The sequence below is a fragment of the Pyricularia oryzae genome, chromosome 4 (genome assembly GCF_000002495.2).
Source record: "Pyricularia oryzae 70-15 chromosome 4, whole genome shotgun sequence".
NCBI lineage: Eukaryota > Fungi > Ascomycota > Sordariomycetes > Magnaporthales > Pyriculariaceae > Pyricularia > Pyricularia oryzae.
Genome location: NC_017851.1, coordinates 5121183 through 5143522, shown reverse-complemented (window position 1 = coordinate 5143522; position 22340 = coordinate 5121183). Strand labels below are relative to the sequence as shown.

Here is a 22340-nt window from a genome sequence, read left to right as displayed (position 1 = left end):
GAATGTCGTCAGGAGGGGTGTGACCCCACCTGGCCTCCTTGGTGCTGGCCCAACTTGTTTGGTCGTAACACGTATTGGCCGCCCCTAATCTTCCCCGTACGCAGGGCGGCGCGAAAATCCAGGCCCGGACGAACCATCCCTCGGGCAACCCTCCCACTATTGACGTCCCTCCCCCGACCGGCGGTGGTGGTTCTGGCAGCCCTGATTCGGTTTTGGATGGGCCAGGTAGGAAGGGAAAGGGGGGCAAAGGCTGCCCCAGCCGCGCGAGAATCCAGGCCCGGACCAATTAAGGTAATCCTTCCGCAATATAAATCCCCTCCAAAGGTTGAAAAGTTACATCATGGTAACATTAATGGTTTTCAAAACTGCGCGGGGAAATGACAAAAGCGGTGTTCTGCGGTTGTAAACAAGGTGGCCATCATCCTAACCACAAAGCGGCAAGCCGCCCCTTGCTGATGTGAACCCTGATAAGTTATAACATCATGGTCGACTGGACCTGCGACGAAAACCGCAATAAGACGGTCACCAAAGCTGCCCTCGGCGATTTCGATATTGCGTCAAGCTAGATGACGAAAAAGACCGCTGTATCCCTTTCCTAGTGGACTAGCCAAAGTTTTTACCATTGTTAAACACCGTATGGAAAGTAGCCTTTTCCCGTATAGTCGTATGCAGACCTGCTTCTCCCTCGATCAATCTTCCACCTCTTCTTCTTGATCAGAATCCACCTCTTCTTGATCAGGATCCACCTCCGATCCAAAAACATAGTCCGGCCCGAAGCCGCTGATCGTCAACTCTAGCTCCAGCTCCTCGGGGTCAATGTCTTTCACAAACCTGTAGCCACAATCCTCCCTCGCTAAATAATGTCCCACAGGCTCTTCAAGGAGCTTAAAGTGATTGTTGCCACCGCTGAAATACTCTCGCACCATATCCAGCGTCTTTTCCAGCTTGATTCCTTCATCCGTGTGTTGAAAGCACGGCCAGATCTGGCTCATGATCTCAGCAGAGACGCGCTCGTTCGCTGGGAGAATTGATGAAATACAACTCGCGCTCGATTTGTGTCTCCAGGTGTAGGTGATCAACATGAGACTAGCAAAAGGCAGAGCCGAGAATGCGTTGCCTCCAAAGCTGTTGGTGAACTCTGTTGAGGATTCCGAGTTTAAAAGCGCCTTTGCCAAAAATGCCAAGTTGCATTTCAGCGTGATGAATATGCATTTGTAAGTGGCTCTGCTGTCGCCAGCCGGAAGGTCGACCCCCTCCCTCACAAATGGATGAATGGCAAAGCAAAAGTCTCCTCCTCTATGCCAAGGATAATTGGGCCAATATCGGATCGTTAATGGAATGAATTCATTGCAATCTGCCCAGGCGAGCTTATTATAGATGTGGGGGTATTCGGAAAGGCTCAGACGTTCCTGAGTAAGAAGCATTGAATTTCCCTCCTCAGGCGTGTTAACCTTTTTTTCAATAGAGTGTTTGAGCTCGCAGAAGAGAATCAATGCGCCGGCTGAAAGATACGGTATTGTGTCTAGATATTTGTGCGCTGGCCAAATGTCAATTCGAGACAAGGGCATAAAGTGACGTGGGTCACCACCAGTTACACCTTTAGCCCACACGTCAAAATCTTGGTCGTCGGCTATGTTCAATAGCTCATAGGCAATATCAAACCTGGGGGAGTTCCACTTCCGGATTAAACACTCGCGTAGAATCCGAGATGCTCGTCGCTTGGGTTTGCCATGCCGAAGAAGTTTTCTGAATAAGGCAGACTTTGACTGGCGTTTACCCGTAGCTTTTTCAAGGAGGTGTGTGATTACGTGACGCCGAAGGGTAAGGTCACGAAGCCCCGGAGAATCTCGCAAGTGATTTGCCGTAACTAACTGTTGTAGAAGCAGAGCACATGTTCGCAGTAGGTCTTCGGATATTTCCTCACAAGCAACCAGGTACGATAAAGCGTCGCTAAACTCAAAGAAGATGTACCCGCCGAGCACTGTTGCGAGAGTTAGGTAGCCCCGCAGAAGCTGCGACTTCCTATCAGCTGGAGAAGACGGGTCAAAACTTCGGATTCTCGATCCTTCCTCGGACTCTGTCAGAAAGTCGTAGGCCGAGCGGTGCACAATGCTGACGTTAAGAGGCAATATATCGAACAAGGCTGAAATTTCTGGATGTAGGCGTAGCTCTGAGGGAGGCCAGTCAAAGGGAGCCGTTGGTCCCAGACGAAACTCGAAACTTGCAGTGATTTGAAAGAGCCCCGCGCACCGATTCTCTACGAGCCTCTGGGTCTCTTTGCAGAGGGATGCGAACCAATCCCAGTTTACATCTTGGTCCAGATGCCCCAAGTACTTGCGTTGTAGTTCATGATTGGTTGTGGTCATGACGAACGCCAATGAGTTCATAAGGTTCATCTGGCTGGGGTATCTATCGAGCAGCAGCTTGATGTAAAACGACCCGCTTTCGCGATTTGATTGCGTGTCCTCGTTGGACCGCCGCCACATTTCCGTGTAGAGATCTTTCAGCTCCGGCGGAAGACTTTGTAGACGATTTCGCAGGTCTTCCAAGGCATCACCTTTGTGATAGCCACGTTTGAGACTCTCTCCAGCCAAGCCAAGCCAGAGGAAAACGCCTTCGGCATTGCGTGCCAGCAAGCCTTTGAGTTCGTCAACGCCCTCTTTGTCGTATCCTCTCGCGGTGGACCAGTCTTCTGTGATTATACTGGAAGCAAACTTGTGCATATCGCCCCTCGTAAGGTCTTGTAGTCTAAGCTGTTTTTCTGCATTGAATGCCGCTTGAAACAACGGCTCTGGTCTACTCGAGACACAGACCTTGACATTTCGCAGCCCCCGAAACCGGTTTACTGCGCTTACCAAGTCCAAAGTCTCATTTGTCAAGATTTCATCGAGACCGTCAATGACAAGAAATACCGGGGTTGGAATTGAGGCAAGTGTTTTGTCGAGCAGAGAAGCAAGATCCTGTTGGCGCCAGTCTGAGTAGTCGTCTTTATTTGACCAGTTCGGAATCCTACTCATAATCAAATGTTGGACATACTCATTCTGACAGGCGAGTTGGTGCAGGAGAGAACAAAACATTCCTCTCATGCTTTTTTGCATGGGGAACTGCTGGCTTTCCAAAAGAAGTGAGATATCTTGATTGTACCAGGTTTCCATTGGTCGAGAAGGTCTTGGGTGCGCGAGTCTCGAAGGATAAAGTTGACCAACGTGCTTTTTCCGGAGCCTGGCTTTCCACTGAGCCAGTAAAGATTGGATTCGGACTGTATCCAATCACTGAAACTGTCACAATATCGAGCATGTCTGTGTTTGTCAGGACATTCTTCGATGCTATGCCAATTGCCACAGATCTGAGAGTGACTTGTCTCGATTTGTGCATTGATCTGACCATCTCCTTCGAAAATCCATTCAAAAGTATCCGAATAGGAATCGACTACCTTGTTACGGCGGTCGTTCATTTGCGGAAACTTGAAGCTTTGAACAAGCTTTTCGCGTTGTTTTTCGGTTGCACCCTGGCTATCGGGGATCAGATATTTGAGTTCGTGGGCAAGCGAGCTGCTAATATGTCAGATCCCCTTTTTCCCATCATCTGATACATCAAGTTACAGAGATACGTACCTCAGCAATCTCAGGCTCTGTTCCTTCTCTTCGAAGATCGACTGTTGTGGGCCTGACAAGCGTGTCTCTTGCGCAGTCTTGGTAAAGTCTTTTATGAGCGTGTGCGCTCTTGACGCCTTGTCGCCTGTCTGTCCGCCTGTCAGATGACTCATGGCTATCCCCAATTGCTTCGCAGATCCATGAAGGGTATCAAGCCAGGCTCGAGCTTGCCCCTCCAGGGGGCCAGCGTGACCCTTGTAGGTCAGCTCGTGGTCAAAGATGTTGAAGAGAGCCTCGCCGATAGTTGTGACCTGGATTTCCAGCATCACCTTGTGAAAAGGAGTGAGGCCGCAACTTTCCGGTAGATGAATATGGTGGTTGTGGGTCTCATAGGCACCGAATTCGGCCGGGTTTTGAGGCGCATCAATGGGCTGTCTGTCTGGGGAGAAAATAACAACGTCCTTTTCCTGCACCTTCTGAAAATGTTGATCGATAAAGTCGTCCATTTTCAAAATATTGCCCCGAGTGTCGACTATAATTCTCAGTCCAACGAGATCATGAACCTCGTGCAGGATATCCTTAGTGATAACAGTCTCTCGCACCTTGCTGCGTCTTTCGATAGACCTCATAATTGACTTGCAGTCCTTGACGCGCCCTTCGACGAAAGCCGTGACACCACAAACGTTCCTGTCCTTGCTAATCTGCTCCAGAAGGTAGTCCTTTGCCTTGGAGAGCATTTTCTCATACTCGGGTTGCAATTTCGGCCATAACTTCTCGACAAAAAAGACGCCCACAGGCTCAATTTCGTCCCAATCCCTGCTGAAAAACTCGATCTTTTTGTGTAGTGGTGCTTCCTCGGCCCAAATCGGATGCCATGGTGTTGAGATCCTTGGGCGCAGGCCAAGCCTCGTGGGAGTCGACGTCATTTTGCGGCACTTTGAATGGATTAGGGGTTGGTGTGTCTCGCAATGTGGTTCTGAAGGTGAAGAGCCTCCTCTCCGTGCCCACAGTATAGGGATGCAGCAAACAGATTGACCATATAGGGGTATTTGACGATAAAGATGTTGAGGGATCGGCACTCCGGTTTCTGGCTCTGCTGATACTTGGAGGGAGCTGGCTCTAGAACTACTAGTGCATGGCACTGCATGCAAGGGCCACGGAATGGTGTAGAAAAGCAATGTTGGAAAGTTGCGTCGAATGGTGGAAAATCGACTATTTCTAGAGAGGGACAGAAGATGTCAGATTGCGGCTCAATAACTATGCACACAGCCATTCACGACCACCTCCTGCCAGGTGGGACGTGGCCACCCAATCATCTAGGAGTATTAGCCGCTGAAGCGAGGCAAGTAGAAAAAAAGGAAACTGGGAAGGTGGTGTGTGGATGCGGGGAATTCCAGCACCTGCGGAGCCTCAAAAGAGTGAGATTTGTCGGTGAATTTTGCTTTCGGGGCTTGGCAGCTGGAGGCAACATAGGCAAGAACGACCAAGTGCTCTTTTTTGTTAGTTCCACCAGCAAGCAAGGCATTTATCTGCATGAGGCATGTAGACAATGGTGCCATTCATTTAAGACGAGGGAGGCCTTTTCTCCCCGCCTGGTGAATTGAAAGACTTGTTCGCTCGTCCAAGGGCAAAATGTCGCCGGCTCACCCATCATACTGGGATTTCATCTCATACAGAAGCATTCAGATCCCATCTGTCAAATGCCTAGTTGACTACGTCCAGAAAGCTAGTAAAAGCGAGTGCCACGACGGAAGTATAATAGCTTTGGACTATGACTCCACCTTCCCCGCGACAACGAACGCGAAACCCATAAAAGAGGTTGACCTTTCTAGCTTTCTGGCGGATCCAAACAGACCACAAGGAAGAATATTGGTGGTCCAAGACGTCAACCACTCTCTGATCAACGTTCTGGGGGCACTGCTAGACGTTGATCCGCTCTTCTTTGCCGGACATGTCGGCACCGAATTTCCCAACCTCGAAAATGCGCCGCCGGGCCCTGCATACTCGCTCACTCCAGTTCGAATTGCAGAGGCTGGCTTTCTACACCTGCACTACCAGCAGGTGCTGACTATGACATACACGACTACCGACGGCGGTCTGCAAACAGTGCAAAGTGCGCCATACTCGGTTGTTACTGCAGGAAACATACCACGCAACATACGCAGGCTCCCTTCTCTGTCGGGCAAACAGTTGTGCCTAGCCAGGGGGTGCCTTTCTTTAGTGGTCAAGCAGCTAGGGAGTTATTGGATTTGTTAGTTTGCTACGGCCCCAGCATCATATCATTATTACCGGTGGCCCGGTGGCTAATCTGCGTGACTTTTTAGGTCTTGTGTTGGTTGATCCGCCCATCAAATCCGCGAAATCAAAAACAGGCGTGATTATTCCGTACACGTTTGAGCCTCTGCACGCTAGCTACGAATCCTTCCAACCACCACAGTCGTTTTCATCCTTCCAAGCATCCGGTACTACTAGATCCAACTACAGCCAAGATACGAAACAGTCGATACTGGAGAGGCTTGTCCACTATTACACAACTTCTCCACCAGCAAATGACGTCTTGAGCCTCGCGTACTTCCCCACGCGAATGGTCATGTCGGAATGGCAGCTCTACACCAAGCTAGCAAGCCGTTTCCTCAAGCACTACGAGTACAACCTACAGGACCTCTCCCGGCGCCTACACAACGACGACATTGTCGACCTGCAGCGGTGGCGACGTCGGTGCCAGCAGAGCAAGCACAAGCTCAGTATCGTTGCCGAGTTCATAGACTACCACACTGGCGACACTGCATCGACACAAGACAAGCGCTCTCCCTGGAGATTGATACTCAAGGACATTGACCACGTGCAATCCGAGCTGCAAGATTTTGGCCAGTCCCTCGAGCAAATGATACCCGTCGCGACGTCCATGGTGCAGATCCTCGACGCGAGGTACTCGGTGGTGCACGCCGCCAACTCGACGCGGCTGGCCTACGTCGCCCTCATCTTCGTGCCGCTGTCGTGGGTGGCGAGCCTATTCAGCATGTCCGAGGGCTACGGGCCCGGAGGGAGGCTGTTCTGGATGTACTTTGCCATCGCGCTGCCGTTGGTGCTGCTGACGCTGATGGTTTCGAAAGGGATTTCATGGATGGCGGATCGAAGATAAAGGGGCGGGGGGGAGGTTTACGGAGCAGGAAGATTTGAACTGGCAAATGCAAAGAGAGAGCGGTTGCTTAAAGTGGGGAGGAAATTCAATGCTATTTCAGGAGGTACAGCTCTCAAGGGAATGAATGTGTTGGCGGATGGAGCCGGTTAGGGGGTTTCTTTTCCGGTTGTGGCACACTGCCAATTTGGGGAGTCTGGATGGGGACCCTGCCTGTTGTTGCTTGCTTATGACGGGGTTGACTTGGGATGCTTTTTTTTCTTTCTTTGGCAGTCCAGACCCATGATGGAATTGGAAATCAAAATCTCGATTCCTGATGACTACAAAAACTCACAGAGAGGGAGCACTAAGACACGACCAACCATCGGGAAAAAAAGCCTCCTTTGCAGCTGGGGCCTCGGAGTCGGAGAAGGCACCTGGCCAGATATAGATGGACAAGAGAAGCAAATCCAATGAACTGTACAAATCACCCGGTAGACGTAAGAAAAATGTCTTTAATTGCAGGGGGAGGGCTACTGCTCAGAGACACTTCTGCTCTAGGCTCATCAATGGGCTGGGCGGGTGTCCTGCCTACGTCAACGAGAAGACAAGGTTTCCTGGCAGGGCTTCCCACAAATATTGACGCAAAGAGACAGTGTCTCCCGGTACTGCTGCCGGGAACCCTGCATCCCCGTCGAGTTCGAGAAGGGTCTCTTCAGCCACGTTTGTTATTTTTTTACGGTGTCTTGGGGGGGAATAAAGACATCACGAACTCTAGGACGGCCCGGGATTTTGTGTTTCAGCAAGTTTGCTACCCGCCTCGTAATAGCGGGTGGAACTATCTCTCGTCTTTTGTTTGCGCGCCGTCTGCATTTGCTTTCTTTTTCTTTTTCTTTTCTGGGCTTGCTTTTCCTCGGTCCGTTTCCAAGGACAAGAAAGCCTCCATCTGTCCCGCGTTTTTTGTCCTTTGTGGCGCGCAAAACTCCCCATTTTTTGATGGGTTCTTCTTTCTTTTCTTTTTTTTCTTTCTTTTTTTTGTTTCTGTTCCCCCCAAACCCGGCCAACGCATCCCCATCCACAGCAACTTAAACCTCGTGCCAAGCACTTTTCTTGTCCCATAACTTCGTGTTCCTCCTGAGGGAGAGGGAGGTTGGCAAAAAAAAAAAAAAAAAAAAGTCCCATCCACAGGGAGAGAGAAAATAGAGAGCGTCCCTTCTCGATGGGGGGCCCCCAAAGGCCATGGAAAACCGCTACAAGCAACAGCGGCCAAAGTCGGCCTTTCTCCCCGACCCGGCCGATGTCGACACTTCTGGTTGGATTAGGGCGACCTCTGGATACGCTGGACTGATTGCTCTGTCGAGAACCAACTCGGAATCTACTCACGTGTCGGGGAGACGCACACCCGCTAGAATGCTGCAGCACGTCTCGTCCCGCCCTGCCCTCCAACGCAGGCCGCACACTTCAGGGGAGCACATCCGCAGCGACAACGCGTCGCCAGAGATTGAGATATGCCCCTCGGTGGCCATGCTCGACTTTGCCACCTATGCCGAGTCCATACGGGGCTCACGCCAGCCGCCGAGGCAGTCGGCTTTGGGCACGGTGGACGCCAACGGCGTCTCGAGGCCTCCCGTCTGCGACTGGGGGGACTGGATGAACGAGAACAGCGGCAGGACGCACCAGCGCCACAGCTCGCCGGCCCAGCACGGAAAGGCCACGCCCGGGAGCGGCTCCAAGCTCAAGAAGTTTTGGCGCAGGCTGTCGTCCAGCGGCCGAAGCCCAGCTCCCGAGGCTGGCAGCCCCGTCCAGTCCAACAAGCGCAGGGCCACCTCGGCGCACTACCGCGGCACCCCTCACCCGCGCGACCGCAGCAACCAGCGGCAGCCCGCAAACACGGCGCAGCTGCCCATACGTCCAAGCGACCCGTTTCCAGAAGTCAAGGACCCGACTTTTTACCCGAGCGAGCGCCAGCCGCGGCGTCTGGTCAAGAAGTGCCGCCCTGCATCCTCGCCGGCACCGGCACCGAGAACGCTCCACAAGCCCCCGCTGCAGGAAGCAGCCGTGGTCACCCGCTGCTACGCAGGACCGTCGGGCGTGCCATCGTTGCCATTGGCTCTTCCCTCACACCTGCCGCCACCATCCATGGCCGAGCTGCCAGGTTCACACCGGATGCCAGGGTCGGGGCATGTTCTGGGAGCAAAGACCTCGACGCCAGCAAGACCGGAGCCGGGGACAAGGATGGAGCTGCCGGACGACTTTTACCCGCTCGACAAGATCGGGCGGGAGCTGGCGACGGCGCGGTACAAGCTCAACATGTGCTGCGACTGCGGATCGTCTCCGCCTCGCCAGGGCCAGCCGACGTGCGACTGGTGCGGCGAGACGCGGAGGAGGATGCTGGTGGCGGCGCCGTCGCACACGTCGTCCATGTCGGTGTTTCGGCCGTCGTCTGTCTATGGGACCATGTCGCCGTACGACCACGACGACGACGACATCACCACCATACACACGCAGACGGCGTCCGAGGTGGTCGATGAGAGGAGGGCCAGTCGCGCGCCTGCGCAGCTCAAGCCGCTGGAGCCGGTCAAGACGGGCTATGAGGAGATGGGTTATCCGCAGAAATACCAGAGCCAGTTTCAGCAGTACAAGCAGCTGTACGAGGACAAGGGCCAAGACAAGCAACCGTACCAGAAACAGGCACCAAAGACACCACCGCCAAAACCACGCAGGCAACAATACCCGACCCCACGATACCCGAGCGAAGTGCCACCACAACCAAAGGAACAGTACCCGAACCAGGCGCAACACCAACCTAATCAGCAGTATCCGAGCGAGCTGCAATCAAAGCCTCAGCAGCAGTATGAGAGCCAACCACCACCTCCAGCACCACTAGCACCGCCGGCATCACTAGTACCAGCGGCATCACTTGGACCCCCGGCATCACTATTACCACCGGGACCACCGCCGCAACAACAACAACAACAACATAGACAACAATACCCGACCCAACTACAATCACAACCTAATCAGCAGTTTCAGAGCCAGCTACAACCTCAGCCCACGCAGCAGTACGAGAGCCAGCCACCACCAGCAGTACCAGCAGCTCCACCACCACAACAACAGAGACAGCAGTACTCTGGCCAAGCGCATTCTCAAATGAGGCAGCCGTATCCCAGTCAAATCCAACTGAAGCAGCAGTACCAGCAAACACAACTCCAATACGCGCAAGAGTACCAGAACCGTCACGAACAGCAGCTGCAGCAGCAAATGCAACAGCAACTGGAACAGCGATTACAACAACATCTCCAGTCGCAAAATACATATAATCAGGAGTACCAGGTCACATATTGCCCTCAGTGCAGAGGACCCAAGGAATCGCCCAGGTTGCACCTGTGCGATCACTGCTACGCTGCGAGTCTACACCAGTGGGCGGCGCAAAGGAGGTGGTGAGATTGGTGATCTCTAGGAAATAATGTTTTGCATTTTTTTTTTTTTTTTTTGGACTGACATCATTTTTTTGATGATCACTTTTTTTTAATTTTTGGGGGGTTTTTTATTTTATTTTTTATATTTTATTCTTTTTATTCCTGCAACCAAAGACATTCATTTCTTCTATCGTTTCCTTTGTCTTGAAGATCTACATGCGGACCCACGGAAAAAAAGGATGGGCTGGCAAGGCTGGGTGACTTGGAAAGGCGTTTTTGACTTTAAGACCCGCATGAACTGCATTGAGGTAATGGTAAGACAAAAGGCCATGGAACCGACTGGTGTTCTTCTTTTTCCCTGTTGTTTCTTAGTACACTTTGACAGTTTGAAGATTAATGACATAGAGTTTCCTCTTCCTTGCCTCTCGGGATTCGGCATCGGTGGGCTAACCCATGAACTGGTATCAGTTGGAGGTTGGAACATTTGTCAAAGTGTGCACAATTCCACGAACTGGTATCAGTTGGAGGTTGGAACATTTGCTAGCTCATGTCCCACCCATGAACTGGTATTCGTATCACTTGGAACATTGGTTAGCATATGTCCGCTATCGGTTCAGCGTAATGCTCATGGAATCAGTGTGCATGTTCCCTTTGAGTATGTGGTATCCAAACACGCAAGGTTGGAGGTTTGGTCTGAAGCGGTACGACCTTGGTGGCTTTGGGGCTATAACCGCACCATCATGCTCCCATGCCCAGGCAAGCGATCAAACGCTACACAGGATGTCTGTCAGTCGAATGAGTTCTCAAAAGACCAACAACTTTCGCAGACATGACTACCTCGAAATCCCTTGTCATACTTTTTTGAAGGTCTGGATTTTTTTTTGGATGGGTGAGCAACTTGGCAGCTGAGAGAATGCATTTCTCCGTCGCAAACAACACGCGCATTCCGACCACCTCCTGGAATGGACGAAGATGCGCGAAACTTCGCGACAGAACAAATGCCAGGCGAGCATGTTATAAAAACTAGGTGGCAATGCCTCGCTTTCTTGGCCAAGCTTGCGTGATTTTTTTGCTCCTGGTCATTCGCTCTTTCACGTACTTACCAACCAAGGTCCTTCTTTTGCTCAACTCCTTAGTTGGACAGGTTCCAACCTGAATGTCACTCTTTTTTTTTTATCTCACTTACTGCTCAGTAATCCACGGAAAAGGCAGACGGCACCACGAAAGGACCACGAAAGCACCACATCGCCATGCCCTGGCTGTCCCCTCTGCATTCGCCGGCTGAATCGCCGCGCATCCAAAACCTCACAGCCCCAACATCGTCGTCTCCGATAACCTACATACCGCCGCTGATCGACGGCGCGTGCGGCACCGTCCCCAGGGCGCAGAAGCAGCCCCTGTCACAAAGCCTGAGCAGCGATGCCTTTCACCTGGTGAAGCTGCTGCCCGAGCTCGCCCTGTCTGCTTGGGAAGGCCTGTTCGCCAACGAGCACGCCGCGATCGGGGAAGAGAATGCAGGCTCCCGGTGGGGCGAGCTTGCCGACTTGGTTCTGCAGCTGGCCGTGTCGGCTGTTGAGCTCAACATCCTCTTCTTCGCCACGCCTATATGGCTTTTCCTCCCTGGTGTGTTCTTTGCTGGTTGGCTGCTCCCCATGCTGTGCGTGATCTGGGGAATCGCGCGTCTGCTGAATGCCGGAGAGTCCATCTACTGCCAGCCTCGGCCTGCACAGCCCGAGTCGGTGGGTAGGGCTCCGAGAAGCAGTATCTGGTCGACTCACAATAGCGAGGGAGAGGATGAACGCTGGTTCTTTGTTGCTGGGATGAGTCTCAGGTCAGTCTCGCCGACATGGTCCGATTCTTTGCCAAATAACCACCGCTGACACGACAGCACAAACATCACACAGCCCACGCACAACCAAAAACACCACGCTCCCCCTCCTAGCCCGCCTCTTCAACCGCCCCATAACCGCCCTCCTGCCCAAAACCTACGGCCTCCCGGTAGACCTCGCCCTCCTCCCGCTCGGGCGCGCCATCCCCGCGCTGTCGCCCAACACGCTCCTCTACAACACCATCCGCTCCGCGCTGCAGGACAACAAGGCCAACAGGGTGGTCGTCCTGGCCCACAACGCAGGCGCCATCCAGACCTCGCGCGTGCTCTCGCACCTCTGCGCCGACCTGCCCCCCGACAAGCTCTCCAAGCTCGAGGTCTACACTTTTGGCGCCGCAGCCGCAGAGTTCGTCCTCCCGCTGGGCGACGGCAGGGGCGCCGCCGAGTCGTCGGGCGCCACCTCGCCCGCCCTGCTGAGCCCCGGCGCAGGACCGCACGCTACTGCCGCGGCGTCCGAGGCGATTGCGCGCCGGCCCGGTCCGCACATTGAGCACTTTGCGCACGCGCGCGACCCCTTTGCGCGGATCGGCGTGCTGCGCAGCGTGAGGGAGGACTTGGATGGGCGGTTCTGCGGCGGCGTCTTTGTCGTCAACGGGCCGGGGCCGGTGTTGAGCGGCGGTGGTGGCCGTGGCGGCGGGCGGGCCTGGGGTCCTCATCACCACCACGCGGGCACCGCCAGGCCGCCATCGCCGCTGTACCTGCCCGCCCTCGGCGTCAGCAGCGCCGCCGCGTACAAGCGCGAGTTTCTCGACACCACACCAGCGACCCCAGCCCCCGCGCCACCATCAAAACGAGCCTGGACGAGGCGGCTGCTGACGAGAATAACCCCATCTGCCCTGCCGCTGGTCGGCCGCCTCGCGTCGCTGATGCCCTCGGCGCCGCCCGTGGTCGGCCTGCACGGCTACCTCGCGGCGCTGTTCCCCGAGCAGGTGGCGACGCTGGCCAACTGCGACCGCGCGAGCGTGCTGGACAGCATCATGACCATTGAGCGCGACGTGGCCGAGAAGCGCGAGTTCGCCGCCATCGCCTCGCACGCCTCGTCCACCAGCCTGGCCGCCGTGCAGTCTTTTACCACGACCAGCAGCAGTGGCAGCAGCAACAACAACAACAAGACCAGCGCGAGGGATAAGCGGGTCAGCTGGACCGGGCTTGGCGCCACCGTCAACGGCGTCACTGGGGTGGGGAGCGGCGGCGGTGGCAATGCCAACAATAGCAGCAGCAGCAGCAGCAGCATCAGCAGCACGCACCTGGACGGCATCATCGGCCTCGAGATTGCCCGCCAGGGGTGTAGGGATTGCCAAGGTCACCGAGGGAGAGAGGTGAGCCGCCTGGTGCACTTCGTCGACGTCGGCGTCGGCATGGGCGGCGCCGTCGCTGCAGCTGCGGGTGGCGGCGGTGTTGGCGTCATCGGTCCGAATGGGCCCGGGTTGGGTGTCGCGGTGAAGGATGTCACCAAGGGGACGTCCATGTGAAAGACACCACTCGCACCCACCTGCAAGTCTTTGATCTCTTTTTTTTTTTTTTTGTTCTTTGGGATGTTTGGTGCCTTGTTTCCTTTTCTTCTCTATCTCTTTCCCGGTTTTCCCCGTTTATCGTGTGTTTGTTTTGTCAGTCTACTGTACAGATGCCCCCCCTAACCTACCCAAGTTTGTTCTCTTGCATTGGTTCCTTCGCAAGGTTAGCCGGAGATAACGTCTCGTGGCTTGCTCTACGTCCCCCCCTAACCGGCTGGAACCTCCTCGCTAAAGGTAGCTTAGCTTGTGAAATTTTAGCCCGTCGTCGCCTTTCTGCAGCAGCATACGTACGGTACGGAGTAGGGTAACCAAGAAAGGGCCTAAAAATAAACCATCGTTAAACAAACCCCCCCTTTCAAAAATGTCATCCTTTTGCCGGAGAAAAAAAAAATGACAAAAAGGAATCCACCTCGCCTCTGTTGCCGGTCCGGCATCAGCCGATCATCTCGATCGACGTTCAGGCTAGCCTCATTCAAACGTCTCCCGAGACCCTTTTCTGGACAATCCCACCTCGTGGTCGGTGTGTGCCTATACAGACCACACATTCCAGAGCCAGAAAGGGATCAGCTGATTCTGCAGTGCATCCCTACCCAAAAGTGTTGCTTTTTCAACGCATGAGGGACCTTTTGCCCAATCCTGCAAGAAGCAAAAAAAAAAAAAAAAAAAAAAAGGATCATGTGTGCAAAGAGACCCTGTCACATTCACATGCATGACATTCTTGACAAGACAGGGGGGGAGTATGCAATATGCAATAGTCAACAGGGGAACGACATTAATGCGAGGGACAAATATTTTATGTAATTGACCTTGTAAAATATCTGACATCTCTAAATCCAATCTGACAATACCGGTACTCAGCATTGCCAATCGGCTTCATCTTGTGTAGATTTCATCTTGGCAGGGTAAATCCTGTTCAAGTTCACAAACTCCGTTTGGGGCGCTTTGGTCTTGGCCCCCACCATGCAAATTCCTCTCGCAACCCAGATGCAATCTCGATGTAAAAACCAACATTAGGCATTTCCAAATTCCAAAATGGGCAAGAGAGGTCAAAATATCAATGATATCAATCTCCCTTCTTGCCCCAAAAACAAAACATAAGCCAAAAAAAATCAACAGCTCCTTCCAGTGATGCGATAACAAGCGACTAGGGGTACGGTGTAAGTGCAGCGAATTGCAAGGGTATACAACGCCGGTGCCAATGTGTAAACGTGTATCAAGTGTAGTGTGCCAAAAATGTATAAAAGTGTGCCGCGAAGAAGTTCAAGTGATTAAAACGCATTGTAGATGATATGTGCTGGTGGAGTGATGGGGGGAAGGGCAGGTCATAATAGGCTGAGGCAGGGTGGTTTGTTCGTGATAGGGGGCATGGGTCGCGTTTCGCTACAAAGGAAAGTTGTTCCGCAATTTAAGCAGAGATAATAATAGACGGGGACTGCAAAATCGAGGGATTTAATTTCCTCACGTCGTCGCAGCACCCCATAGACGCCATCGCTTCTGCTTCCGGGAGTCGTTCTTCTCGGCGTGGCAGAGGACGTCATCCTCGTCCAGATCGAGTCTGTAACGCCTCACGCTGCCACCGTCATCGTCGAAACCGAGGTGCTGACCCTTCTTACTCTTGGGAATGAAGCAGTCGGGCACTATGTGCCGCATCACCCAGCCCCTGACGCCGCGACTGGCAGCATCAATGGCAGCATACTCGAGCCTCCTGGTGCGGTCGCTCGTCCAGTAGTGCGTCGTCTGCGGCGGCAGAGGCGGGTAAGACGGTGATGTGGGCGTTTCGGGGGTCGTAGGCGAGTACGGCCGGATCGGTCGGGCGCCGTAGTCAAGACTGGTGGGTACTGAGCGGACCTGGTGGCTGTGTGGATGCTGCTGGGAATACGGCGTCTCATCGGCCTCCTCGGCAGGATCAGGCATCGCAGGAAAGTGAAAGTAGGTCACTGGCGACTGGGACAACTGGTGCTGCGTGTACGCCGAGTGAGACCGCGTGCGGCACAGCTGCTGTGCGCTGGAACGAGGCATGTACGAGACTGGGCCGGACTTGGGCGACCTACGCACGGCCGGGCGATTCCGGGGTCGAGGCGTTGAGTTGTTAGAGTTGGACGACGACGTAGTCGACGCCCTGCGCTTGGAGCTCCGTGGTGGCAGAGACTCGTAGCCAGAGTCCTGTCGGCGCATGGGCGTGGACTCGAAATCCTCTGTCGACATGTTTGACGATGTCGGTTTGGAGGGAGTCATGGCGTAAGTTGCAAACGTCCCCGAGGACATGGGCGTTTCAAACATTTCAACTTCCTGGAAGCTGTGGTAGGTGGTGTTTGAACGCATGCTTGATCTTGAGCCACGGCGCGGGATCGGCGATAGTCGAGACATTTCTTCTGGGCCTCGACTTTACATGTGCTTTTGACGATGGCATCGAAACCGGCAAGATCCAAGGGCAAAAGAGAAGTCTGGACAAATGAAGGGGGGTTCGAGTCTTGTATAGCTGAGCGGTACCGAAACTTTGGAATTTGGTTATTTTCTTTTTTTCGTTCTTTATTTGGAATTCGGTGATGAGCGGTCTGTGGGCGTCCTGGTTAACCAGCTATGATGGAGACTGGCAGATTGCAATAGTCCAGGGCAAGCGAAGTGAAGCCAAGGGTTGTCAGGCAAGCCAGCCCTGTTCTTATTTTCTGATCTTCGATTTCTACTCGGCAGTAGGGCTCGTTGCCGGGTGAATTGTGTGCAAAAGACGGGGTTCAGAAGTTGCGGTCTGGGTTTCACAGGCCCCTATGGAGACTGATGGGCAATGGGGGTTTTTTGGTTTGTTTATGGGCTGGACTCTCTGGGCCGTATACGGAATGTATCCGGTTACTTCTTGTCCAGCGAAGCAGTCCCGCAAACGCGCAGGAGGATCCAAAATAGCCAGTCCTTTATTGGCACGTTGTAGGGCGTCCCAGTTGTGCAGCTCTAGCGCGACATGCACAACAGGGTTTGGCTGCAAAAGGCCCCTGTCTGGGTTGGGGGTGTCCCTGGGTTGCTAGCCGAAAAGCTGTACCGGATTATTGAGTCACGGCCAAGTGACAGGAGGGGCAGGTGAAGAATTGGGGGGGATAATGTACTCTAATAGTAATCCCGTCAAAACAACAAAGCAACCCACCCGCTAGGGAAACGGGAGTCGATATCCGAGACGAACCCTTGGCAAGCTTTCGTTGTCAACGCCTTCCGGAAGCCTTATGAAAGTGAAACAAGAAAACGTCAAATGTGGTGGCTGATTGAACTTGTCACTCAGAGGATATACACGACAGAAATACCACAAAGAAAGGGCACGTTTCAACAGAGAAAGCCGCCGACTGGGTCAGCTGGGCGGACAGTGCTGTGCTATACTGTAAAATGATCGTTGACTGTTTGGTCACCGACAGTCTGTCCAGTCATTCTTGAGGGGGGGCTTTGTGGAGTTCGTGGAGTCGGAGCGGCGGTGCAGACCAAATCGATCGAATTTCCCAAGTGGAAAGTGGGGTCTTTTGTTGAGAATGGAGAAAAGAGTAAAATTCGAAATAAAAAAAAGGAAGAAGCGGTCTGTCCTTTGCGACTGTTGCCAGCTGCAAAAGAGTCAAATGGACAAGGTTGGAGGCCGGTCGGCAGCAGTTCACAGCAGCATCGTCATGTGTCGAACACCCATGGATGCCAATCTCGTACGTGTGTGTCTGCTGCTGCAGGTAGGAAATTCCCGGAATTGGAGAGGCGGAGCTCAAGGTCGGTTCCAAGACGGCGATGCGCAGAAGAAAGGGGTAAAAGCTCTCAAAGAGAAACAAGATGGCTGCTGCCGCAAAACCCAGTCCAAGCCACTCACTGTATAGCCATGCCAATAGCTTCGGCGGGTGAGAGGGAAAAAGTAAAATAAAAATAAATCTACTGCAGTAATTCTTTTTGGTGAGGCTGGTTGGTTGCACAGCCAAAACTTTGATCCAGCCACAGGGCCAACCCTCTTTGCCCTGGAGATCTGGACCACCGCCAGCGTTTGTTTTGCGCTGTTCGATATTATTGCCTAGGTTTTCCCACGTTTCCCCTTGCAGATGAAGACGCAGCTGCTGCGGCGTGGCGGGACGTAGTAGCAACCCGCCAGCCAACCAGTAGTGACGACGATGGCTGACGGCGCCCGGCGGCGGGGGTGGCCGTTGACTTTGTCACGGGCGGGGCCAACAAGGGGATAGACGCGGGCGGGTAGAATTTGACGGGACGGGTTTGATTGATTTGGATGGGATGGGATGAATTTGGTGCACAATCGGTACAAGTCCGATTTCGGTTGGGTTGGGGTTCTTTTGCTTGGTTGTTGTTTGTTGGTGGTTCTTGGTTGGTGCAAGCTTCCTTGTGTCCTGCAGGTGCCCCTCTTCGGTCTTTGCTTGGCAGCCGGAACAAAGGAAGGAATAATTAGAGTGGATGGATGGATGACTGATGGTCAATGATCAGGTGGTGCCTTGGTGTCTTCTTGGCCTAAACGCCAGTGGATTTCGGACGAAGTGGGAGGGAGATTGGTTGACTACTGCGTACAGGAAGGACAGTAGAAACTAGAAAAGCTGGTGGCTGACCGACTGACCGACTGGTCGGAAGACGGCGAAATAAAATCTCACCCCCAGGTAAATTGTGATGAACAAAAGTGTGCACTGACTGACTGTCAGACCGATAGACCAGGGGCCTAAGCAACTTTAAGAAATAAACCAACTTCGTATCGTCTTTATGACTGCCGTGGATATAACATATTAACCCAACTCACAATACGTCACAATTTACAGACTATAGGCATGGAGTCAGTTGCTGACCTCAATCCTGAGCAGCGGACCGTGTTCTACCAAATTACTTCTCCAGCCCCTCCTTGTTTTGGCCTGGCGCCGGTGCGGATTGGCTGTCAGTTTCGGTCTTCCAAAAAAAAAAAAAAAAAAAAAAAAAAAAAGGGGGAAGCCGCTTAGGTAGAGCTTGTGCAATCAGTCGATGTTCAAGACAGCCTTGTCGGCCACGAGCTGGTCGGCTACATAGGTATCCAGTTCATACCTAGGCTATTTGAAAATCTGTGTGAGTCTTGTACGCCCCAACCGACTCAAATGAACTAACGGCCTGGTCGTTGTTGTTTTGCTGTTGTGTTTTGGTCGAGTGCACAAATTGGGCAATTGGGCAGGTAGACAGACAGCTACAGCGCACCGACGCATGTGAATATTGGCCCCCATTTTCACATGTCTGCTCTGTTTTTTTCTTGTTTCTTTTCAACGTAGCATTTCTGTGCCCGTCCTTAATTGCACACAGACACGGGACACAACGCCACAAACCAGCACACAAAGCATGGCATCAATGCACCTCCGTAACTGGCTGTGCGGCTGTCGCGCTGTCCCAGTTGCTGAAACAGGCTCATGTCTGTCACTTACGGGTGACCCTATTCGTCCATCCTTTACCGCACCATCAGGCCAGTCAACCAATGCAAAGTACTATGTAGGCTGTGATGGAGGGTCGCGTCTGTGGGATCTGGCCCCTGGGCAGGCCCACACCCTTCACTCAGATGGTGTTCCAGCTTCTAGGCGATTTTACCGACGCGGCAATGATATACAAGACGGCGCCGGCCTAATCTGGACTGGATCGCGGCAGCACCCTGACGGAGAAGGTCACGACCATTGCCCGGGTTTAGTTTACCCAGCTGTTAACGTAGGTAGTATTAACCAAGACGAGTTTTTAGCAGATCGATCAATCCACCTTCCGAGGATCGACTGGACCGAGGTCGACCTGGGCAATGGAATCTATTGCTAACTGACGCTGCTAGACCCTAGTATTGCTGCTATTGACGTGACGTGACGCTACGTGACGTGGAATTATCAGAGAGAGTGAGAAAGACGCCCCGGGCGGTGGTCTACGCGTCCGCGCGAGGGGAATCCATCTGGCAATACTCGGCGGATCGCTCCCGGCGCAGGTCATACTGTCGCATATCCGCCATGCGCCTCATGCGTCATGTCCTGTTCTAGCCCAGGTGCTTGTGCGATAGGCGCTGAACCTGAGAGCGGTGATGAGGCAAGAGGGCGGTGATGGAGAAGAAGAAACCGGCTACGCGCTAAGTTGTGGCAGATAACAAACAGTACACAGTCGGTCTGCTAAGACTTGCAATAGGTTGCCTCACCTAGTAGTGGTCATTCGTATAGTGAGTCGCAGGCGGTTGAAGCGTGATGATCTCTGTGCACAGCAGGAGTACGGAGTGAGTGAACATCTGCATATCAGTTTTATTGACGTAACCAAGCGGCATGTGCGTCTCTAGAAGGGTTGTACCAATCGTTTCGTCTGTTTCTTCCCATGCATTGCATTGCATCCCACCATGCAAGCTTTTCTTCAGTGGGTTTCTCTGCAAGGAATGGAAAATGCAGCTCAGAGCAGGTTCCCCGTCTCGGAGGCCAACCGACCGGCAGTAGGGTTAGGGTAGCGGAGCTAACGACTCGCTAGTGCCGACCTTGCCTCACCGAGTCTCTCGTTCGTTAGTTCATGGCAAAGAAGGCGCCCCACCCACCCTGTACCAATTCTGAAGAACTTTTTCGTCTTCGCAAAAAGCCACCTGATCACTTATCATCACGTGCTCAGAGCCTATCTTGCCATCTAACCTTAGTTTTCCAAGGGTCGCTCCGGCCCCTGGGGTTTGACGCCATTCTCCTGTCCCCAACTCCCCATGTTCTTGTACCCAATAATCCAATCCATTTTTGTCACAGATCTTAATGCCTTGGCAATTGCAGATTGGGCTTTTTTTTCTTGCTTACCATCCGTAAACATAGCGCCATACCCATATTTACGGGATTTTCAGGAATGCGAGAGTTTGAACTAAGCTGATCTTCACCCTTTCTGTTGATTAAAATCCTTGTGTAGATTAACGCCCACCTGCACTCCCCCCGGCAGCTACTGTGCTGCACCTTACCTGCACCTCCCCTGACCTGGCCTAGCTTCTTCCACAAGCGCCTGCGCGCGGCGCGCGTGCACTCAAGCCCAGACTCCACCCACCCCCCATCTGACCCCTCGACCTCCCCCCATGTCTCTCTCGCCTTCACATGTCGCCATGGCAGACGCCGACCTCAAGAGGACAGCCTCTGAGCTAGATGAGCCCGCGTCTGGATCGGAGGATCCTGAATCGTCGTCGGCACTGTCTTCGCACCCCGCCAAGCGCAGATATATAGACCAGTCCCACGCCGAAGGGACCCAGCCGACTGCTGATGCGGGCTCCCACACAACCATCGCCTCATCGCCAATCACAGTGGCCAATGGCCTTTCCAATCATCAGCAGCGACAATTCCAAAATGGAGATCCTTCGACGACACATGCGCCGCCGTTGTCGGGACCTTCGACAAATCACCTCGAGTCTCCCGGCCGTCTTCAAGTTCCAGAAGCGCTCGACGAAGACCGACTCCGAGGAATGGAACCCGGAGATCTCGTACAGACCATCCTGGAACTACAGTCAGCATACGAACATAACATGAGCATTGTCTCGGCGCAGTATGAGGATGTCTCCAGGCAGTTGGCAGAGATACGGGCTTGTTTGTCCACCTTGTTAAAGGGATCGACGGAAAGCCTTGAGGCTGCTTCACGGGTAAGCTCTCTCCCTACAAGGGTCACGAACTTGCTCTTGCTTTTAAACACTTCGTCTAGGGTTCTTACTGACCATCTCTATCTTGCCCTCAGTGTCTCAATGCCTCAACTACTAAATCAACCACTCACACAAATCCCAGGCTGGTACCGGCCACACCCTTACCTGTGATACCGGCACACACTGGTCGAAACACATACAAGCCTGCGATCCAGCACACAAAGCTTGTCCCACCCGCGACAGAACCCATAGCCAGACCCTCACCGCCTTTGGTCGCGGCGACACCACTAACGACCCCACTCTCCGTCTCTGCGCGGCCGACCCCTTCGCCTTCAGTCGACGCGTCCTTTCAGCGCATCAACACGCCGGCTCGCGTATCACTGAAGCTCAACTTCCCGGCGGACGGCTCCGTGCCCACGGTTGTTAGTTATAGCACCCTCCATACTGTCGGGGAGGTGTGGGCTGAGTTCAAGCACGGCTTGGACGGGACGCCTCCGATAGAAGCCATTGAGCAGCAGTGGGGTTCGCGGTGGCGTCCCGATCCCAAAGGCCGGACGTGGTTCAGCAGGCGCAAAATTGTCTGGGACAAGGTCCGCGAGCTGATTCACGACGGCCTCTCCGAGGAGGACGCAGTGGCCGAGGTAGACGCCATGCGCAACGGCAGGAGCGTGCACTGGCTGATCAACCTCTTGACCAATGATCGCAAAGAGATCAAGGCGAGTTGGAAGGCAGCCGCTGCTGCTGCGAAAGCGGCTAAAGGGAAGAGGTAATGGGGGTGGGCTAAAGACTTTTGGTCCCTCCCTGGGGTTTTCTTCCCACTTTCCTTTGTTCTGATACCCTGTTGCTATATAAATATGCACCAATGCTAGTGGAATCTGGTTTTTATAGTACATTGCCACTGTACGACTTGTGTTCAATCTTGGGTCTGTGTTATTATCCTTTATCGTGGGGTATACCGTTGCTGTTTACAATTTCGATCCATCCATGGGTGCAGCTATACATTACTGTAGACAAGATTTATTATTTTCTTTATAGATTATTCAAACACGGTCATCTGAAGAAGAAAAAACTGCAGTGCAATCTGAGATGAGATGAGATCGAATGTCTTATTTCGCTTAAAGTGTCTTGGCACAGCCCGATGTAGACCTGCGCCGCTGGGGCTGAGCCACCCTACCTACCATGCCACAGTGCCTGCCAGAGGCCACCGAAACACCTGACCCCTTTGTTCACAATTC

At 53.3% G+C, this 22340-nt stretch overlaps 9 protein-coding genes across 9 annotated transcripts; 5 read left to right on the top strand and 4 right to left on the bottom strand.

The window, feature by feature from the left end:
- Positions 1–689: 689 nt before the first annotated feature.
- Positions 690–992, bottom strand: MGG_17260 (uncharacterized protein; the record flags this gene model as incomplete). Its single annotated transcript, XM_003717503.1, has 1 exon — positions 690–992. One exon carries the CDS (start codon positions 990–992, stop codon positions 690–692), a length of 303 nt encoding a protein of 100 aa, XP_003717551.1.
- A 1242-nt stretch (positions 993–2234) lies between these two features.
- MGG_17259 (uncharacterized protein) lies at positions 2235–2723 on the bottom strand (the record flags this gene model as incomplete). Its single annotated transcript, XM_003717502.1, has 1 exon — positions 2235–2723. A coding segment is annotated over one exon (489 nt), but the record flags the coding sequence as incomplete, so codon positions are not given.
- A 359-nt stretch (positions 2724–3082) lies between these two features.
- MGG_17258 (uncharacterized protein) lies at positions 3083–4519 on the bottom strand (the record flags this gene model as incomplete). Its single annotated transcript, XM_003717501.1, has 2 exons — positions 3083–3551; positions 3615–4519. The coding sequence occupies 2 exons, from the start codon at positions 4517–4519 to the stop codon at positions 3083–3085; spliced, it is 1374 nt and encodes a 457-aa protein (XP_003717549.1).
- Positions 4520–5005: 486 nt separating this feature from the next.
- MGG_09963 (uncharacterized protein) lies at positions 5006–7206 on the top strand. Its single transcript, XM_003717500.1, has 2 exons — positions 5006–5844; positions 5918–7206. Exons 1-2 carry the CDS (start codon positions 5226–5228, stop codon positions 6733–6735), a joined length of 1437 nt encoding a protein of 478 aa, XP_003717548.1. The 5' UTR covers positions 5006–5225; the 3' UTR covers positions 6736–7206.
- A 744-nt stretch (positions 7207–7950) lies between these two features.
- MGG_09964 (uncharacterized protein) lies at positions 7951–10155 on the top strand (the record flags this gene model as incomplete). The annotated part of the gene is made up of 1 exon (XM_003717499.1): positions 7951–10155. One exon carries the CDS (start codon positions 7951–7953, stop codon positions 10153–10155), a length of 2205 nt encoding a protein of 734 aa, XP_003717547.1.
- Positions 10156–11380: 1225 nt separating this feature from the next.
- MGG_13635 (uncharacterized protein) lies at positions 11381–13563 on the top strand (the record flags this gene model as incomplete). Its single annotated transcript, XM_003717498.1, has 2 exons — positions 11381–11961; positions 12035–13563. 2 exons carry the CDS (start codon positions 11381–11383, stop codon positions 13488–13490), a joined length of 2037 nt encoding a protein of 678 aa, XP_003717546.1. The 3' UTR covers positions 13491–13563.
- Positions 13564–14269: 706 nt separating this feature from the next.
- Positions 14270–17470, bottom strand: MGG_09965 (uncharacterized protein). Its single transcript, XM_003717497.1, has one exon. The coding sequence runs from the start codon at positions 15897–15899 to the stop codon at positions 14991–14993; it is 909 nt and encodes a 302-aa protein (XP_003717545.1). The 5' UTR covers positions 15900–17470; the 3' UTR covers positions 14270–14990.
- On the top strand, positions 17105–17557 carry MGG_17257 (uncharacterized protein; the record flags this gene model as incomplete). Its single annotated transcript, XM_003717496.1, has 2 exons — positions 17105–17204; positions 17427–17557. Exons 1-2 carry the CDS (start codon positions 17123–17125, stop codon positions 17555–17557), a joined length of 213 nt encoding a protein of 70 aa, XP_003717544.1. The 5' UTR covers positions 17105–17122.
- A 2649-nt stretch (positions 17558–20206) lies between these two features.
- On the top strand, positions 20207–22170 carry MGG_14825 (uncharacterized protein). Its single transcript, XM_003717495.1, has 2 exons — positions 20207–21108; positions 21201–22170. The coding sequence occupies exons 1-2, from the start codon at positions 20554–20556 to the stop codon at positions 21873–21875; spliced, it is 1230 nt and encodes a 409-aa protein (XP_003717543.1). The 5' UTR covers positions 20207–20553; the 3' UTR covers positions 21876–22170.
- The last annotated feature ends 170 nt before the right edge of the window (positions 22171–22340 follow it).